General features: G+C 36.8%; 1 protein-coding gene and 1 long non-coding RNA gene across 8 annotated transcripts in view; one reads left to right on the forward strand and one right to left on the reverse strand.

The window, feature by feature from the left end:
* The window catches only part of LOC149610608 (potassium voltage-gated channel protein Shaw-like), a 519915-nt gene that overhangs the window by 176771 nt on the left and 325660 nt on the right, over positions 1 to 17484 (reverse strand). For 3 of the 6 annotated variants that reach the window (XM_089859335.1, XM_089859331.1, XM_089859334.1), the window contains exons 3-5: positions 15047 to 15139; positions 12693 to 12979; positions 11785 to 12012 (exon numbers count right to left, since the gene is read on the reverse strand). In XM_089859335.1, the coding sequence (XP_089715461.1) occupies positions 11785 to 12012; positions 12693 to 12979; positions 15047 to 15092 (561 nt within the window). In that variant the 5' untranslated portion in view covers positions 15093 to 15139. Of the gene's footprint in view, positions 1 to 11784; positions 12013 to 12692; positions 12980 to 13260; positions 13327 to 15046; positions 15140 to 17484 lie in introns of all 6 variants that reach the window. The other 3 variants (XM_089859333.1, XM_089859332.1, XM_089859336.1) reach the window with 3 other exon arrangements.
* Positions 625 to 2725, forward strand: LOC149610618 (uncharacterized). Of its 2 annotated transcripts, none has more exons than XR_016376738.1 (2): positions 625 to 1277; positions 1358 to 2725. It is a non-coding gene; the product is annotated as an uncharacterized LOC149610618 (long non-coding RNA). The 2 variants fall into 2 exon arrangements; XR_016376739.1 differs by having other exon boundaries at positions 1363 to 2725.

Here is a 17484-nt window from a genome sequence, read left to right on the forward strand (position 1 = left end):
CCAATCCAATTCCAAAGCTAGTTTCACCTTTAGATTGTTAGAGACCGAGCGTATTGCAATATATTTACTCAAGCCTTATTGTCAAACCTAAAAGACTTCGAACATAAACCAAGCTTTCCAAGAAATTCTCCCAAATTCAATATTTTTATTTTAGTTTCAAAGTAATAAACCAGTTTTTGTGATAAATGATTTTTCGATGGAAACCACAAGTAACGTAAATAGTGTTTAAACCGGTCTCCGGTAGTCAAGTGAGTTATTGCTAATTTAAATACACTAAAAAGGTTGAAATTGGGGTCTAGAGGGACAAAACTTCAACTGCTTTTAAAAGTTTAGGGGTACACTTTTGGGGGTCTTAAGATTTTTTTACATTTTTAACCTTGCCTATCAAGTACAACCAGTACAACCATACCCAACCTTAGCTATCAAGTACAACCTTGCCTAACCTTAGCTATCATACACAACCATACCTAACCTTAGCTATCAAGCGCAACCATACCTAACCTGAGTTATCAAGCGCAACCATACCTAACCTGAGCTATCAAGCGCAACCATACCTAAACTAACCTAACCTGACTTGACCTGACCAAATACTATTGGGGTTCCAATTAACCAAATTTAACCTGACCTACACAGAAAAAAGTGTGTTAATGATTTGAACACATTTTTGTGTTCAAAAATCAGATTTTGGTTTCTTGATATGTTTAAGTGATGAAAAAGTGTAATTTATTGAACACTTCGCTTAATTTTGGCGTTCAACTTCTAATTTTTGTTTCTATTTGGAAAAATTGTAACAGTTGAACACAAAATCTTAACACTTTCACAATGAACGCATTAAAAATTTAGGAACAGCGAACGCGATCATTTGTTTTCATGTTCTGTAAACCTTGTAGTTGAAGGCGTACTTCGTCGAAGCTTATTCGATATATACTCTGTTCCAGCTTTGGTTCTCAGCACACTCTAAGCTAGATCTCTATGTAACGTAGCTTTGTGCGTGCTGACGACTAAAGCTGGAACAGAGTATACACCGAATAAGGTCCCGTCGGAGATAGGAAGTTGCTTATCATATAGCGTGAAAACCTATTTCTTCACGCGCATTCTTTATATCCATGGTTTTTCTTTGTCGCCCAGGAATGAATTTAAACTTGAAGTAATTATACAATTCAATGATTCAGTGGCGTCGCTAGGCCTTTTTTTCGGGGGGGGGGGAGGGGGTAAAGCTCCCTATTCCCCCCCCGCAAATTTCAAACTTAGACCCCTCTAAAATAATCACCAGACTGGTAAGCATATTTTTAAATAATAAATATTTGGAATGCGAATTTAATTTAACTATACGCCTTGAAAACGTTTCTTGGCAAAGCCCAGACGATGAGACGAACTCTCTGACAAAGCAATTTTGCAATTGCATTTACTTATGTTTTGGAAATTTTAATATTCCCTAAAATTCGTCTGCAACCTTTACTGCTGCTAATGTGCTAATAAGAAAACCGATCCCGAAAGTAACAGCACATAAGTTTTGGGCAGGATTTTTAAGCCTTGGCCCTTCAGAATATTAAAGGTGTAATCCTTTTTGTGGGTAAGTTTTAAGTAACTATTACAAGACAAAAATATATTTCAATACTTAATAGTCCTTTTACTAGCAAAATAACTTAAACCTCAGTACAGTAATACCTATTAATTATTAATTACAAGTAAGAAATTCTCGTACATATCTCTCTTGGACTCTAGAATGAGAGAGGTACAGTCGCCGCAATTAAAACCTTTTTTTCTCGCGACGTCTTGTTTCAACAATAAGCCGCAAATCTTTATTAAAACAACAATATACGATAAGTTTTTTTTATCAATTGTATCAGATCAATAATTTGCGGCTTATTGTTGAAACAAGACGTCGCGAGAGAGAAAGTTTTTAATTGCGGCGACTGTACTTAACATGTTCGTACACTCTAAGAAAGGGAAGTGTAATTTAAGAAAACACTTTTTTTACACCTTAAAAACACCCAAAGAGAGTTTCATTACCTTGAGTTTTTGTGGGGCCAATTTAAGGTGTAAATTCGGTGTAAAATAAAACTTTTTAAAACCGTTTTGAAATTAAAAATGGAAAATTATAGTACTGCGGGTTTCTTAAATAAGGTCTTTCATTTTCATTAATGTTTTAATATTAAAGTCAATACAAACAGTAAAAAATTATTGAAAAACTTGATTGTTAAGCATTTTTTAAACATGTTATTCATGAAAGAATATATTTTTATCCTTTAAATAAAATTAACAAAGAAATTCGTAATCAGAGGGTATTGTACTTTTGTAAAACACTGCTAAACGTGTTAGGCGACACTCTGAAACGTGTTAGGTGACACTCTTAAAAGCGTCATGCGACACTCTTGCAGTGGGGTCGCTAAGTCTTTTTGGGGGCTTTAGCGCCCCTAAAATTTCAAAGTTAGCCCCCTTAAAATAATCCGTAAATTCTACTAAAAAATTGCTCGTATCCCCTAAAATTTTGTAGCAATATAGTGTAAAAAATTATTATGATAATTTCGTTCAGTTTCATCTTTGTAGAGATGAATTTCAATATCAAACAGTAGTGGGGACTAAAAGCAAACGGAAACTGAACTTATAAAAGACGAGTGAAATTCTTTCATCCACAATTGTCTCATAGTCACTAACTGATCGGTTCCGTACTCTTTATTAATAAAAGTTTGTAAATCTTTAATATACGAATAATAAACTTAAACCCCCCCACCCCCCCAAATTTCAAACCCTAGCAACGCTACTGCACTCTTGAAAGTGTTAAGCGATACTCTTAAAAGTATTGTGCGACACAAAAAAACGAGACTATGTTAGTAGGGCGACTACAGACGCCAACTTTTGTGACATGTCTTATCTTTATTTTGAGAATCATTAGAGTAGAAAATGAAATTTTTTTTAAATATTGTAGAGTAGATTAGGTCAAACGCGTTTCTGGTGCTCGAAAAATTCTTAGTGAAAAGAGATTATTAAATTTAACAAGAACGTTTATATCTACTGCTTGGATATTATGGCCTCCAAAACCAACTTAATACCCGATGAAATTATAGTAATTTAAAACTTTCTGCCTTTTTCAGAGGCTATTAAGTCGGTAAAAATTACCAACTTTTATGCAGTTTCACACTGAATGCTAGCTAGAACTAGCATTCAGGGCCGGATTAAGCAATTTTGCACCGGGGGCCGCCCCCTTTAGTCGGAAAAAACAGAACAGCAAATGTCCCTAAGAGGGAATAGTTTAACTCTATGCGCCCCCAACAAGACTTGCGCCCGGGGGCCAGTGCCCCCTCGCCCCCCTCTTAATCCGGCCCTGCAAGCATTGCTTAAAGCGGTATAGTTCTGCATGTAAGAACTTTCCTCTTAATTTAACTCAAAGTGGAACCTTGCTGTGAATATAGCACTGATTGCTAATAAATCACCCACTCTTTAAGGTGTTATGAGACACTCTGAAAGGTGATATGCGACACTTTGAAAGGTGTTATGCGACACTCTGAAAGGTGTTATGCGACACTCTGAAAGGTGCTATGCCGCACCCTTTAAAGAATTGCACAACACTCATGTGAGAGTAAAAATTAAGTTTTAGTTCGATATAAGAGTTAAAAAGGTGTTAAACTGCACCTCTGTTGCACCATTTTATAGCACCAATTGCTCCATAAGTGTTATTAAACCCTTTCAGGGGTGTAAATGAACACCTGTAATGATGTCAAATTTGGCCCCAAACTACTTTTAAAGGTGTTAAAACGCGCCCCATTTTCTTAGAGTGTATGCTTAACACGTAAAAGACGTTCAAAACCGAAACAAAAATCGTCTTGAACACATTAGAAAGTGAACATATTTTCACTTGAACATGTGCTCATTTTTGAACATGTATAGTAGAAAGAGTCGCATGAAGGTGTTCAGGGATTGTGTTCAGCTCCTGAACACATTTTCTGCATAATTAACATGTTCAGAGGCAGAACACTTAAATAAAAACACGTTCAAAATCAAACACAAAATGGCTTGAATGCATTAGAAAAAAGAACAGATTTCTATTTGAACATGTTCTCATTTTTGAACATGTATAGGAGAGTGTTGCATGAAGATGTTCAGGGATTGTGTTCAATTTCCTAACACATTTTTTTCTGTGTAGTAATATTCGAGTTCAAATAACCCAACCTACACCATCATAAACGACTATCGTTTTTCACATTCCGGTTGTCTTTGGGGAGCTGCTGTAACGGTACATCGTGCTTACGAGAACAGCTGTATAGGGACCGCTATTTACTTGTCATGTTTACTAATGCACAAAGCTGGGATCTTCATTATTATAACGATTCGCTGTTTTATTTACGGAAATAGAACCGCTTATATTAACTTCTGTTAAATTTGTTTTTACAGTTTTGACCTTTGAAAACACTTAACCGCGTCCGTCTTTAGAATGATACCTAATGGGAATGTCTTAATCCGCTATCGAAAACCTAAAAATCCAGTCAAATAGAAATCTTACATAGGCGTATAAAGGCAACTGAGATTTTTTCTGAACTTTGAATAAATATAAAAGATACAAGTTTCGAGTATTTGACCTCCATCCGGTCTTCTTCCGTTTCACTTTTTATTTCCTTTTTAAAAGAAATGAGAAATGTTTTTCCCTCCCTTTGGATTTTTCCGGCTCGTTTTAAAACGATATAGCTTAGTAGTACCTTTACTTTCTAGTCGTAACCTCCGAGTTTTTTGTAGCCATTTGTTAACGTAGAAAGGTTGTAAAAGCGAATGATTCTGACAACTTAAAAGTTTTCTTAAAGTTTGTTCAAAAGTCACTTGGTTTTTATCCCATCTTCATAGATCATTTTCTTGAAAAATTAAAGCCGTGTTCGTCCCAAGTTTTAGTCTTTAAGGACAAGTCTCAAAGAACTTCTAAGAGTAACTCAATTTTACTTTCAAATTGAATTATTTTCTTCAAAAATGTTAAAGGAATACAGACACGAAAATTTGAAAAATTCTTTTATCTCGAAAATTACTTTGGGTCCCTTAAAATCGTTACGATTGTCTTTTTCTTATTGAATTATTCATTAACTAAGCAAAATCTAAAGATAATACTGAAAATTCAACGTCTATAGATTTTGAATTTTGTGGAAGAACGGGGTGTTTGTATGACGTAGTGAGGTATCAGTTTAGTTCGATAGTAACGTAATCCTCGGGTATAGGGTATAGCCGTGTTAAGTTGATAGATGGCGACATGATGCGCGCTAGTGAATTACTGATTCGTGACGCGGTTCATGGTGAAGGACATAAGTTTATAAGATATGTTCCATAAGTTTGGCACTGGTTACTGAGAGCTTGTCATAAAGTGACGTAGCTTAAACATCAGAGATTCTCGTAAAGTGGCGCCTGGTGAGACGCTATCAAAAGCTTAGTACAGACTAGAGATGTGAAATTACCGTAATTTTTAAAAACGGTAATTTACCGGGTAAATTACCGATAAATTACCGATTGAAATTTTGGGAAAACAAAAATTACCGTTCGGTCGGTAATTTTTGGTAATTTATAAATTTCTGTGCTTACAATCCATTACTTTAAACAACGTTTAATTGTGAGCACTATCTGTCTGCTTTACACGTATTTGCGGCTTTTGCTACCAAGACGGCAGCCATAGCCGTTCTAATCTGATCTCTAACTAAATATTTATTAAAAGACTAATTTCTAGCGCATCTTTGTAAGTTGTAAGGCTAGCGAGTAGCGCCTGGTGAGTCATTTTGGCGTACAGAAATAGTTGATCATTTAAGTTTAAAATGAACTTTTAATGCGTAATAAAAATGTTTGGTAATTTACCACGGTAATTTACCGCCGTAAATTACCATTGTAAAATTACGGTAAGATATAAAACGGTAATTTACGCGGTATTTGGTAAATTACCGGTAATTTACGGACGGTACATTACCGACTCACATCTCTAGTACAGACTAAATAAAAAGATGAATTGCAAGACCGAGTGTAGTCAATTCTCGCGTCGTTCTCGAACTACCTCTCAGTAAGTCTACAGCATTACGAAGTATATGATGTGTCATACTTATGAAACATATCTTATAAACTTATGCCCGAATCATAACAAAACATAAATACGATTTGAAATGAAGTTAACCTTAATCATCTATTAAGATGCATTCATTCTTATATGTGGCAGGATTATTGTGTTTTTGAAGCTCTCTCAACGAGTTTTATTCGGAGATAAACAAAAATTGTGGTTTTTATGAAACTTGTTCTTTCAGTTACAGAATTTTTATTTTTTTTTTTAAAGCAGCAAAATTGTCAAAGGTAGTTCCGCAAAGCGGCACCAGATTTAAATCGAAATGGTCCGTATTGGTATAGAGGGCGTATAAACATTTATATTCATTACGCCCCGGTGGACTCTTTTTTATATCTTCTTTTTCTTTTGGTTTCTTTTCGTGTAAATCTCGGCCGAGTAAAAGAAGATCGCGGTCGCCCGAAAATTAGGGGTTCTCTGTCTTTGTTATAAGTTATAAATAGAAATTGATTCGACCAGGCCACGTTGCCTACCTAACGTTTTCTATCCCGATTCTAAGACTTGGCGCTTTTTTCAAAAGGGAAAAGGTTTAGCCGCGAGTAGTGCATCTTCAGGATTACGAGTATAGATTAGAGAGTTTTGCTAGATAAAATCGAGCTGATCAGAAATGTCAGCTTTATCTCTGTGGAGGAGTTTTAGAGAAGTTTCTTTCATTCATAAATTTCTTTCGAGCCTTAAAAGCGATGAAACGATTGTGGTTTCTGCAAAGATAACCTTGACCTATATTCTGCAATTCTTTTGTGAAATTTCAATTATCTGTAATTTGCGCATGACGAACTACTTTACAGGATGTGTCTTAAAAGGTTTGCACTTTTATTTTATCGCTTTTGATTTTTTTAAATCATTATGATTTTCGCAATGATAAGTATTATAATTAGTAGATCCTTTTTTCTCTCTTCATCTGGGAGAAGTTAGCTGAGGAGAAATATTGTACTCGCTTTTTAGATCGACTGACAAAAGTATATCTTAGCTCCCACAACGGGAGAAAAAAGGATTGTGGAAAACTTGGTTATATCTTATCACGTGGCAAGCGGCATAAGAGTTCCCGCCAACTCGCACTACGAACTGCCCTCTCGTGAGAATCAAGACAAGGAAACATCATCCGTTGGCTGTACTTACGGCATCAGTACGAGACATTTTTTGAAAATTTAGTACGTTTTCAGTTTTACAGAGGGTGCTAAATAACTCAATATACAAAGAGTACCCCACGTCACGAGAAGGTAGCAATTTTACCACCTTAGACCTTCTTTCTTCTACTATGGGAGTTAGGTTAGCGGTGTAGAATACTATTCCAACACACAATACGTCTCCCTTTCTACTTCTCCCTGTCTTCACCCTCTTTTTCAATGTGGAGAAAGGTTTGTAACACTGTACATTCTTAGATTCCCAATATGTGTGATACGCAACCAAACCACTTTTTAAACAAATCCCATTTCCTATAATTCTTTTTGGTTCCATCAAATAAAGCTAGAAAGAGTTTTTTAGATGGTTGCACAAAGTATCTTGCTCAAGTTCATACCATTCATTTAACCAGAAGTGTATAGTCCTTCACTTCGAGAGAAGTGTACCACAAAGATGAGTAATTATACCATGATTCTTGCCAATATCGGGACATTTGCAGCAAGGTTACTAAACCGAATCACATACACGATAAATAGTTCCCTCGTCATTACTCTATTAGCGCTTAATTATTTGCCAAGGCGCGCTTGCGGATTTTTGCCCCACATCAAGACAATCAAGGTTTGTCGGTTGATTGCTGAGGATTTAGTATCAAACTGTTATAGAATTCACTCCAATGTGCGATACCCTTCTGAAGTTTGATGAGCAAACAAAAAGAGTGATCCTGGGAAGAATCATGTTACAAAACTGAAGTTTCAAGTGGATACAGTGTGTCATCCTTCTTCTATTATCCCCTTCTGATTTACCTAACCCTCTTCATCGAACTGTGGGAAATCTTACCGAAGAGATAATTAAAAAAATAATGCTATTTCATAGACAAGATAGTCTTTCATTTAAGGCATAATCTAAAATATGAAGTCATATGCTTTTCAAGGTAGGCCTACTCTCCTTTTTTGCACTTGAAAATATTCTCTCGTGGTACAGTGTGAAGCAGGGGAGATTGGTATGCATTAAATTCCCATTGAACGCCTGTAGAAATGTTTACTCTGCTGAACAGTGTCGCTCTAGTAATAGTGATCTCTCAGGCGATTCTAAACTCCGTGCTATTTTACATTCTAATTAGTTACTTGCGTAATTGCAAGTACGGATATCTCGGATAAATAACTCGAAATGTTAATGACCCTCAGTGTTCAAAAAATACTTATTTAGAACTGGTAAATAATTGTAAATGATAAAAAATGTTACAAAGAATATGAACGAGATTCGAAATCACGAAAAAAAAATTAAATGTTATTTGTTTTAGCTTCATCTATAACGTTTATTTTTCGAAAAATCGTTTATGTTGCAACTAAGTAAGGCATTTTATAAACAAAGTTGCTAGTTGCAATAATGCAATTCCTTTAGTACAAGTTTATTTTTTTTTAAAGTGTACCTTTTCTAAAGTAAAGGTTTTCGGGAATTTTTAATTATCATTAACTAAAAATTTATAAAACGTAAATATTAGAAACTATGCACGAACTCCATGAAGGTCAGAAAGTTTACATTTTATTCAATTGTTATAATAGCCTTTACTAACTCTTATTTGATGATGGGTGTTGAGGATGACTTTTAAAATTCGATTTGCTTGTCGTCATACCCCATTTTTACCCTTTCCAAATTTTATTTATTTTTTTTTTCTAAAAAGAGCGAACGAGAGAGCGCGTAAAACCCTCGCGGCGATATTCAATATTTTCATTAAAGAGTCAAGGAAAGAAAGTACAAGTTTTAACTCGTAGCCGTAACCTTAGAAGTCTAGTTACCCTTTACCCTTCCATTTCTGTCCAATCTTTTTTAGGTTCGTAACAACGGGAAGGGTCCAAATTAAACGGGACCGAGGAAAGCAATTATTGTCTCTCCGAATTTAGCGTCGAAAGACGATCGCGAGTGCTAGCGGCCAAAATCCGAAGAGACGGACGAGCGAGCCTAAGCGAAATCGTTTCCTTTCTTATTCTTTACCGTTTCTCTTCTCGAGAGCCGTGAGACGTTCTTGGATACCCCTTAATCCAACTGGCCCTAGGACATTAGGAGTGTCAGACGTTCCAAGCCTTTGCTTGAAGTATAAAGAGATACACGATGTCGATATAGCCGTTTCCTTTACTAGCATTATCCCTATCAGAAATAAATTACCCCGAGGAATTCGAGTGCCTTCACTTGAAGGCAAAAAAAACGAAGGTCAAAATCGTGAAACAGAAGGATTCTTTTTATAAAGAATGCGAATCGATATTTTGCTTTCTCCTCATTGGCTATCTGATCTTCATTCGTATTGAGAAATGTTCTTATTATTGAAATTTTGGAAATTGAATGACAAACACGTAATTTGTCGCTCTAGATGTAAAAGATCTTTCAAGTTTACCGCCAGAAAGTCATCTTTTTTTTTCTCATTATAAATTAGACTATAAGTTTATAAGATATGTTCCATAAGTGTGTCAGTCGTTAATGAGAGCTTGTCATGAAGTGACGTAGGTGAAACGTCATAGATTCTTGTAAAGCGACGCGTAGTGAGGCCTTGTCAAAGGCTTAGTACAGACTAAAGAGGAGGATGGACTGCAAAACCGAGTGTAGTCAATTCTCACGTCGTTCTTGAACTAGCTCTCATTAAGCCTCTAACACTACGAAGTATGGGTAGTGACATACTTATGGAACATATCTTATAAACTTATGATTAGACTTAGCTCGCAGAAGTTCTTGTTAAAAGTATCGAATTTAAACGTTTAGAGACCGTTAAAAGTGTTTAAGTCACATATTTCTAGAGAGTCTTGTAAATCACTTCTGTTGTAATTTTGGTCATATTAACTACCTGGCACCTGCATCATTTTCTTAATTGTAATTCAAGACCACTGTTCAAAATCGACTGAAACGTATTCTAATTGTTTATAGTGTATAATTCGGAATTATTCCTATCGAAAAACCCTTGCATATTACGATGGAATGTTTAAATTTCAATGAAATTCCGATCTAAATTCACCCTTTTGCGAAATGGCCATCTTACCAATCATCAGAATGAAATTTAACTAAGATTATGTATTTCAATTAGGAGTCTTGAAGAAATTGTAGGATATCGTTTTGATAACTACGATTTTATCTAGTTCTGTCCTTACTTCTTTTAAGAAGGTGGAAATGTTTCTCTCTTTGGTAAATTACGCGATCCCCTGGTATTACCTTCTTGGGAGCGCCCGAGGGAACCTTTTACGGATTCTTCGCTTTCTGCTACATAGACTCGGCCCGGACCTCTCCCCCTCTCTCTTTCCATATAACCCTTCCTTTAAAGATTACGAGAAAAATCTCGGAGGAGCCTCTCGTTATTTCTTTTTTCTCATTTTTGGCGCGCCAGCGACTAAGAAATTTAAGAAGCTAATGGATTTCCAAATACACACACACACACACACAACACCCTTCCCACTTCATCCCTATTTGGTTTTTCCCTTCTTCGAAGTTTATTACGAATGCGAAGTCCCGCTTTTGCAAGTTTTTTTTTTGTAATTTGTTTTTCTTAAATTCTTCGCGTATTCCGTCTTCGCATTCCTTCTGATATGTTACCAAGAGTAAATCAAGCCGGAGTTGTAAGCGTTAGGCCTAATACTGGCTTTATAACTCTGCTTCCTGGACTTGGGCAGTATAGGGGACAACAAACAATGCTAAAAATGACACGAGCGCAGTTCCTTCTGATATGTTACCAAGAGTAAATTAAGCCGGAGTTGTAAGCGTTAGGCCTAATACTGGCTTTATAACTCTGCTTCCTAGACTTGGGCAGTATAGGGGGACAACAAACAATACTAAAAACAACGACAAGAGCGCAGTTCCTTCAGATCCTATGTGAGTTATAGTATATCAAGGTCATCGACGTTGCGACACATTTTTTTTCGTTAGGCTTAGCGTTTAAAATAGCTCTGGACGTACTAATACGCAATTAAGAACATGTTTAAACGCTTCTTTTAGCTGATATAAATTTCACTTTGTCTTTTATCATGCTTAAACATTATCCCCGATTCGTTGCTCCATCAGACCTTCACATCTCCTCCAATGAGAAAAAGGTCACATGACAAACAACCTTCATATACCATAAAACTATGCTCAGTGGTACTGTTTTTGTACTGGGGTTTGTGGTATCCTTGATAAAAACGTCGAGAATGGTTGTTTAAGGGACAATATCTCAATTTGGTACAAGACTAGAGGAGACCAAATTTGCTTTCTCAATTCCAACAGCTAAATTCTAAATCTTGATTTACTCCTTATGTTACTTACAAAGAGGCTCTTTCTTTTTTGAAAAAAAAAATTCAATTGCATATACTATGAAGTAAACAAAGAAGCGGCACAGGGTATCTTATAGTGCTGCAATGGTACTTAAAAATATAGGAGAAGCTTTAATCATATTTAAATATAGCGTTGCTATCTTACTAGAGTACCCGCTCACATCTCGAAATTTCATCGGGTAGGAAAATATTCCCTGTGTCGGTTCTAATTTTTCTTGATACAATGGACTAAGGTAGGCGAGTGAAATGGTCCATGTTACGTTTAAAGCGAAAATCACTTCATTGAATGTTTTGACTTACTTTGGCAGCTGTAGAGGAATAGGGTTCGTCGAAAAGCGACCATCCTTTGGGCTTTATTCGTTGCCACCAGGACAGCGTGCCGTTCATGTAGTCTTCCTCCATGCCGAATTTACGGGCTAGTTCTTCGTCACTGGGCTTTTCCGTGTCCAGGTCTAACCTATCGAGGACAGTAAGCGTTTCTTGAGTGTCCCTGTGTTGAGTGTACGTCATCCAACAACAGGGTTCGACCTAGTTGGAGAAAGAGAAAAGAAATGTTATTTTTTCTGCATTTTAGAACATATGGGTCGTGCAAAGGCAATTGTAGGAAGTCTCGTGTCTATTTAAGTAGGGCGTTAGGGGTCAAGTGCTTCTCATTAAATGCCCTTGTTCAATGAAGAAACATTCCCCACCCTATCAGTTGTATATTTTTGAAAATTATGATGCTTTCTATAGAGACCAAGAGACTCCGCCATTGTCTTCAGTGTTATGACATCTTCTACGGTGGTGGGTGAAAACGGAACCATATGATTTGACCTAGCCTCTATACGCGTAGTTTCCTGGCTTTATCTTTCCTATTACTACAACTACTATACTGGTCTAATCGTAACTAGCTTATCGATCTGTACGTAATATCACTTTGATAGCTCTTAGATCAACTTTTTGTTGTGTGTTAACTTGAAAGTACTTAGTCCATTCTGTCTACGTCGAAGATAGTTGATGGATCTGTAGACGGGCGTACGAATGACAAAAATTTCCAAGAATAAGAAATCTTTTTTTGAGGACCAGTAAAGTGTTTTTTCTATAGGGTCAGGCCTGTCTGGTGACGTATCAGTCTGTGCCACAAAGACCTACTCTTTGAGATCTCCCTCGAAAATAGACATGCTAGTGTCGAGAGTTTTCTCATTTACAGTTTCTTCAATCTTTCATACCTGGTTGGAGTCCAATCCCCAGAACTCTAGTTCCTCTTCGAAAAGCGGTCCACAGACGTCCGTCGGATAATGCAATTTTCCCGTCCGGTAGTAATTGAGAACTTGCGCGAAGACACCCGGGTGTCGATCGAAAAAATATTCGTTCAGAACGGGATCGTAATTGGCCAGAGCTTCGGTCAATCTGGACAGCCTAGTGGCCGGAATCTTTTTCAGCGTCGCTTTGTACGTCTCGTGCCTAATTCCTCCAACGTTCAACACGACTCTGTTCTCGGCGTCCAAGTTCATGGCTAAAATTCATAAATGAAAATGACCCATCAGACTCAACGTGTCCTTCACATTTCTTTAAACCAACGTGAACTTTTTATACTCTAACACTACAAGGAACGTGGTTTAAAAATGTGGAATTGTGTCCCATCTCCGACACCAGGCCTGCGGAACTTTTCAATAAATTTCAGTCATTTCTTTTTGTAATTTTAGCGGAATTTCTCTCTCGAATGGTGCTAATTATTTTTAATTTATTCTTTTGAAACTGGTGCGAAGTTTGGCTAATAATTGGTGCAATATTTACCCATATTTTCCTGGTGGTAATGCGCCTGCATGATTAGATATTATGAAAATTCTAAAGTTCTTTAACCTATAAAATTAAAAAGATGAGAAAAATTAGAGTTAATTGGTACAATGTTAAGGATTCATCGGACGGATATTTGGTAAAGGTCTTCTGGATCATCTAAAGTAACGAAACGTCTACGGAAAATGGACCAGTAATATTGCGTTCAGCGCGACATTGAGCGCGTAAACTATGCATAAATGTTTATGGACCGCCTTTCGCATTAGTTTGTAGTTAAACCGAAGAAGTGTGTAAATAGTGCAAAAAATGCAAGGAGCGTGTATAGTCAGGTTATTCTATTTAGACATTGAAATCTACGTGTGTAACTGCGGCACTGTCGAGGAACTGTCAAGTCCTCACGGTCTGCACAGTGCTTACGTGTTCTAAACAATATTATTGGTTCATGAGCAGATACACATAGTTTGTATTTCGGTGATAACTCTGTGACTTGTGAATAAGATTTTTTCATTTATTATCATTATTTGTTTGATAGGTCAACCTTTAAATATTTTAACTCCAAACTTCTCACCAGTTTTGGCTGATAAAGGAAGACCATTAATTTAGGGTTACTATATTTATATTAGTTGTTCTCTTTGAGGAAAATGTTCCATTTTTCATGCTAGATAAGTTTGAAAGAGTGAAAAATTTATGTTTTAGGGTAAAATTAGTGCAGTTAAAAGTGGAGGGCTGCCTCTAAACAATCATTGCGTTGTGCTAGCTGAGATTGAATCGAGTTTACGCAACAAATGGTTTACCGATCTTTAAACGAGCTCCATAACAATTCCGTGGCCAATAGCTTAGCTTTCTTTACCATTCTGCTGAGTGCTATAGTTTTGTACAAAACAGTCTAGCTCATCTACAATGTTTAACAGTTAGGCGTTAGGATGTATTGGTACCTTTTCTGGTGACCAAAATGTATTCAGCTATACAATAAATAATTTCAGGGCTAGTGCCATGGGTGCCAGCTTAGTTTTTCTGGCTAATATTTTTGCAAGGCACAGCCTGGAATTAGCCAATAGTACTTTTTAATGGTTAGAATAGTCAGATCATGGCCCACCTCAGTATAAGGGCTTGACTAGTTTACCGTAAAATTCCATATTCAATGGCGATAGAAAGAGATTGTTTATTACGGTATATCGAATCTATACACAAAATATAATTTTACGGCATTTATACATTGTTTTCAGACTGGGAAGATTGATACCATTAACAGCAGGCTATAGAGAGCTTTCGGTTGGAGGAGGAGCTGAGTCTCGTGACATAATTTACGCTGCGATTTTGGTGGGTTTAAAGCAGGAATGAAGCTGAGACCACCCTATATGGCTACCAGAACAGACTTGGGAGGGTGTGACGTACTACTTACTGTCCTATCTGAAAGCTGTCTATTTGGCGGACATAATGCAGTACCAAGTAGTCCCGCCTCTTGGTGTAAATGGTATCAGTCCTCCTAGTCTGAACTATCCATTGCATCGGGGAGCAAATTTTTTAAGGATAAAATATATTTCGAGTTTAATCTTTAATCCGTGGGTCGGTTGGAACATTTTCCTTCCAGAGAATCACTAATTACAAAATTTGGCGATTTCAGATTCCGCACATTTGTTTATTACATTTTCAAAATGGAGATGATGACGATACGTGTAATAAATATAAGCCATGCATTTCTATAATAATATGGTTTAACTTAACTACACAGTGACAAGGCTTAATTACGAAAATTGATTAAAAGCAGCGCGTGATTAGTACATACATGCGTGAATGTAAAGTCCCCTGATAGGCGTGTGAGAGTCGCCCATCGCCGTGGCGAAGATACCGTCAAACTTCGGCGATGTTCCGGCGATAACTCGAAAAGAAGGGAAAGAGAGAGAACGATATAATGTATAATAATACGCCATAACTCCTAATGATGTCAGGAAAAGAGAGTGAATGGAAAATGTGTGTGAAACGATATCCGCGCGCACGCGTATATAACTTCAACTTTCGAATTTGAAGATATAGGTTGCGTAACTTTATGGTTAAATAAATTTTGTCGCGTTCTGAAACTCCAAAAGATTTAACCGTGAATTAAAGATGCGCGTGTGGAAAGTTATGTTTTCACGCTTAGAGGATAGGCAACTCCCTATCTCAGAGGGCAGCTTATTCTGTATATACTGTGTTACAGCTTCGATTGTCAGCATGCACAAAGATAGATCTCTCTGTTGGAGCGGCTTAGGGGTAATCTATAACGTAGCTTTGTGCGTGCTGACAACAGTCGAAATGAATACTGATTTTCAGGATTTTAAATGTCGAGATTTTAAATACTGAAAATGTTGTCAGCATTGGCGTTATGCCATTGTCGCAGTTTGAAAATGTCATAGCTCTCTCAGATTCCTCAGAAATCAATTTTCATCCTTCCAAGTATATCTTACACATTAGATTCATATCACTTTAATCGAGGGTTAAAAATTAACAAAAGAGATAAAAATAAATTGTGAACGGATTGAGACTCGTTTTTGAACAGCTAGGGTTTAATTTTGGTCTTATAACATCATGGTTTTTTAAAATAACCATACAGGGTTTTTCTCATAAATCAACTATAAATTAAGGGGATGTTCTTTGGGCTATTTTGAGTCGAAGCTGTTCTATGACATTTTGCCGTTTAACTTATGTCAGACTTAGCAGAAACACAGATTTATTTTTTTTTGTGCTATAAAAATTAAAATTAACATTTGGAAATGTTTCGAGGTAACGAAATTAATTAGGAAAGAGCTCTGGTGACGTCGTTAGGGGCGATTTTATCGGTTAAGCCTAAAACGGTGCCAGAAACCTATTCTGAATCAAGGAGATTAGTACTTTGATTTTAAAATGATCGATTTTTGGTGACTCTAACCCTTTAAAGATGGTTAATATAGAGGTATGAAATGACTTTTAGATGGGGAACTTTTGAAAATTTTAAGCCTCGGTTTCATATTGTAGTCAAGCGAGAAAGCTCTTAAATTTGTGAAAAATTTCCACGTGATTAGAATAAAATTTCGATAAATCACCAACTAACTCTTCCCGATCCTTTATGAGCTTTGCTATAAATGAACCGTGGGATAAACAAACTTTGCACTTATAGTTTTGTGAAATTTACATGTATATGGACATTTGGAATCTTCATTGGAGCGAGTTCAGCGATACATACGTTCCCTAGTGTGCATGCACGGTGTTGTGATGGACAAACCCTTAAGCATCGCATAATCTCAATACTCTATCGCGATTTTCAGCTGAATTTACAGACTGAACTGGATTGTGTTGAAGAATAATCTTTTAGCTTACAAAAGGAGGGGTGGGAAATTTTCCTTTTCCATATACGAGATTTTGTGATTTAAAAGCGGTTGAGATTGGGAAATTGCGAAGCGAAATCAGCAAGCGTCCGATCTGAATGCAGACAGGAAAACCGCCTTAGCTAAAATTAAGAGCTTTAATTTCGCACATGTTCCATATACACTACCTTCTACTCAATTCTATTCTACGCAATTCACGTATATATTTATATATATATGTTAAAGGAGGGCAATTTCAGTTCTAGGTTTTAAAATGTGAAGACCATAGAATTTCCATGGCCCTTTCATCCAGATGGTCATAGCGCGTATCTCTTCCGTTTAAACTTCTGAAATGGATTAATCATAAACTGTAGTGATAAGAAATAAACTAGGGTTAATTCAGGGATAGATAGACTTTTTTAAGTCGGAATAAACAATGTTTGGCCTTTACTTCAGTCCAACTCATAGACGAGTATATAGTCCCTTCCTTCAACACGTAACCAAAAAATTAAATTATCTTATTGGCTCACAAAAACTACGTATTGGTGACGTTGCTGACAAGGAGGGCCAAAAATACGTAATTCCTGTTTACCTCTGTCGCCATGACTACGACCCCTCTTGCGTTGTACCATAGCCCACTCGATCACGCGCGTCACGACGCAAGCTGCTCGCGCTATAGCTATAGAGCGCGGATCGAGTGGGCTATGGTTGTACAGATAAGCGTCTTCACAGGGGTTCAAAATGGAGCCGTCTAAATGCGAGGGTCCGGTAATTATTCGGGAATTGTTTTTAATAGCAATTAAGAAGGTAGTTAGTGAATTTGGTGCCGGTGTTTTGGATTTGGAGTACACCTGTAAGGGTGAAAAGTGTTCGCTAATTCTTTCTTAAGCCAATCATTTCTACT

Source organism: Phalangium opilio, unplaced genomic scaffold (genome assembly GCF_054372755.1).
Source record: "Phalangium opilio isolate 3A_F unplaced genomic scaffold, DU_Popi_V2 ptg000329l_1, whole genome shotgun sequence".
NCBI lineage: Eukaryota > Metazoa > Arthropoda > Arachnida > Opiliones > Phalangiidae > Phalangium > Phalangium opilio.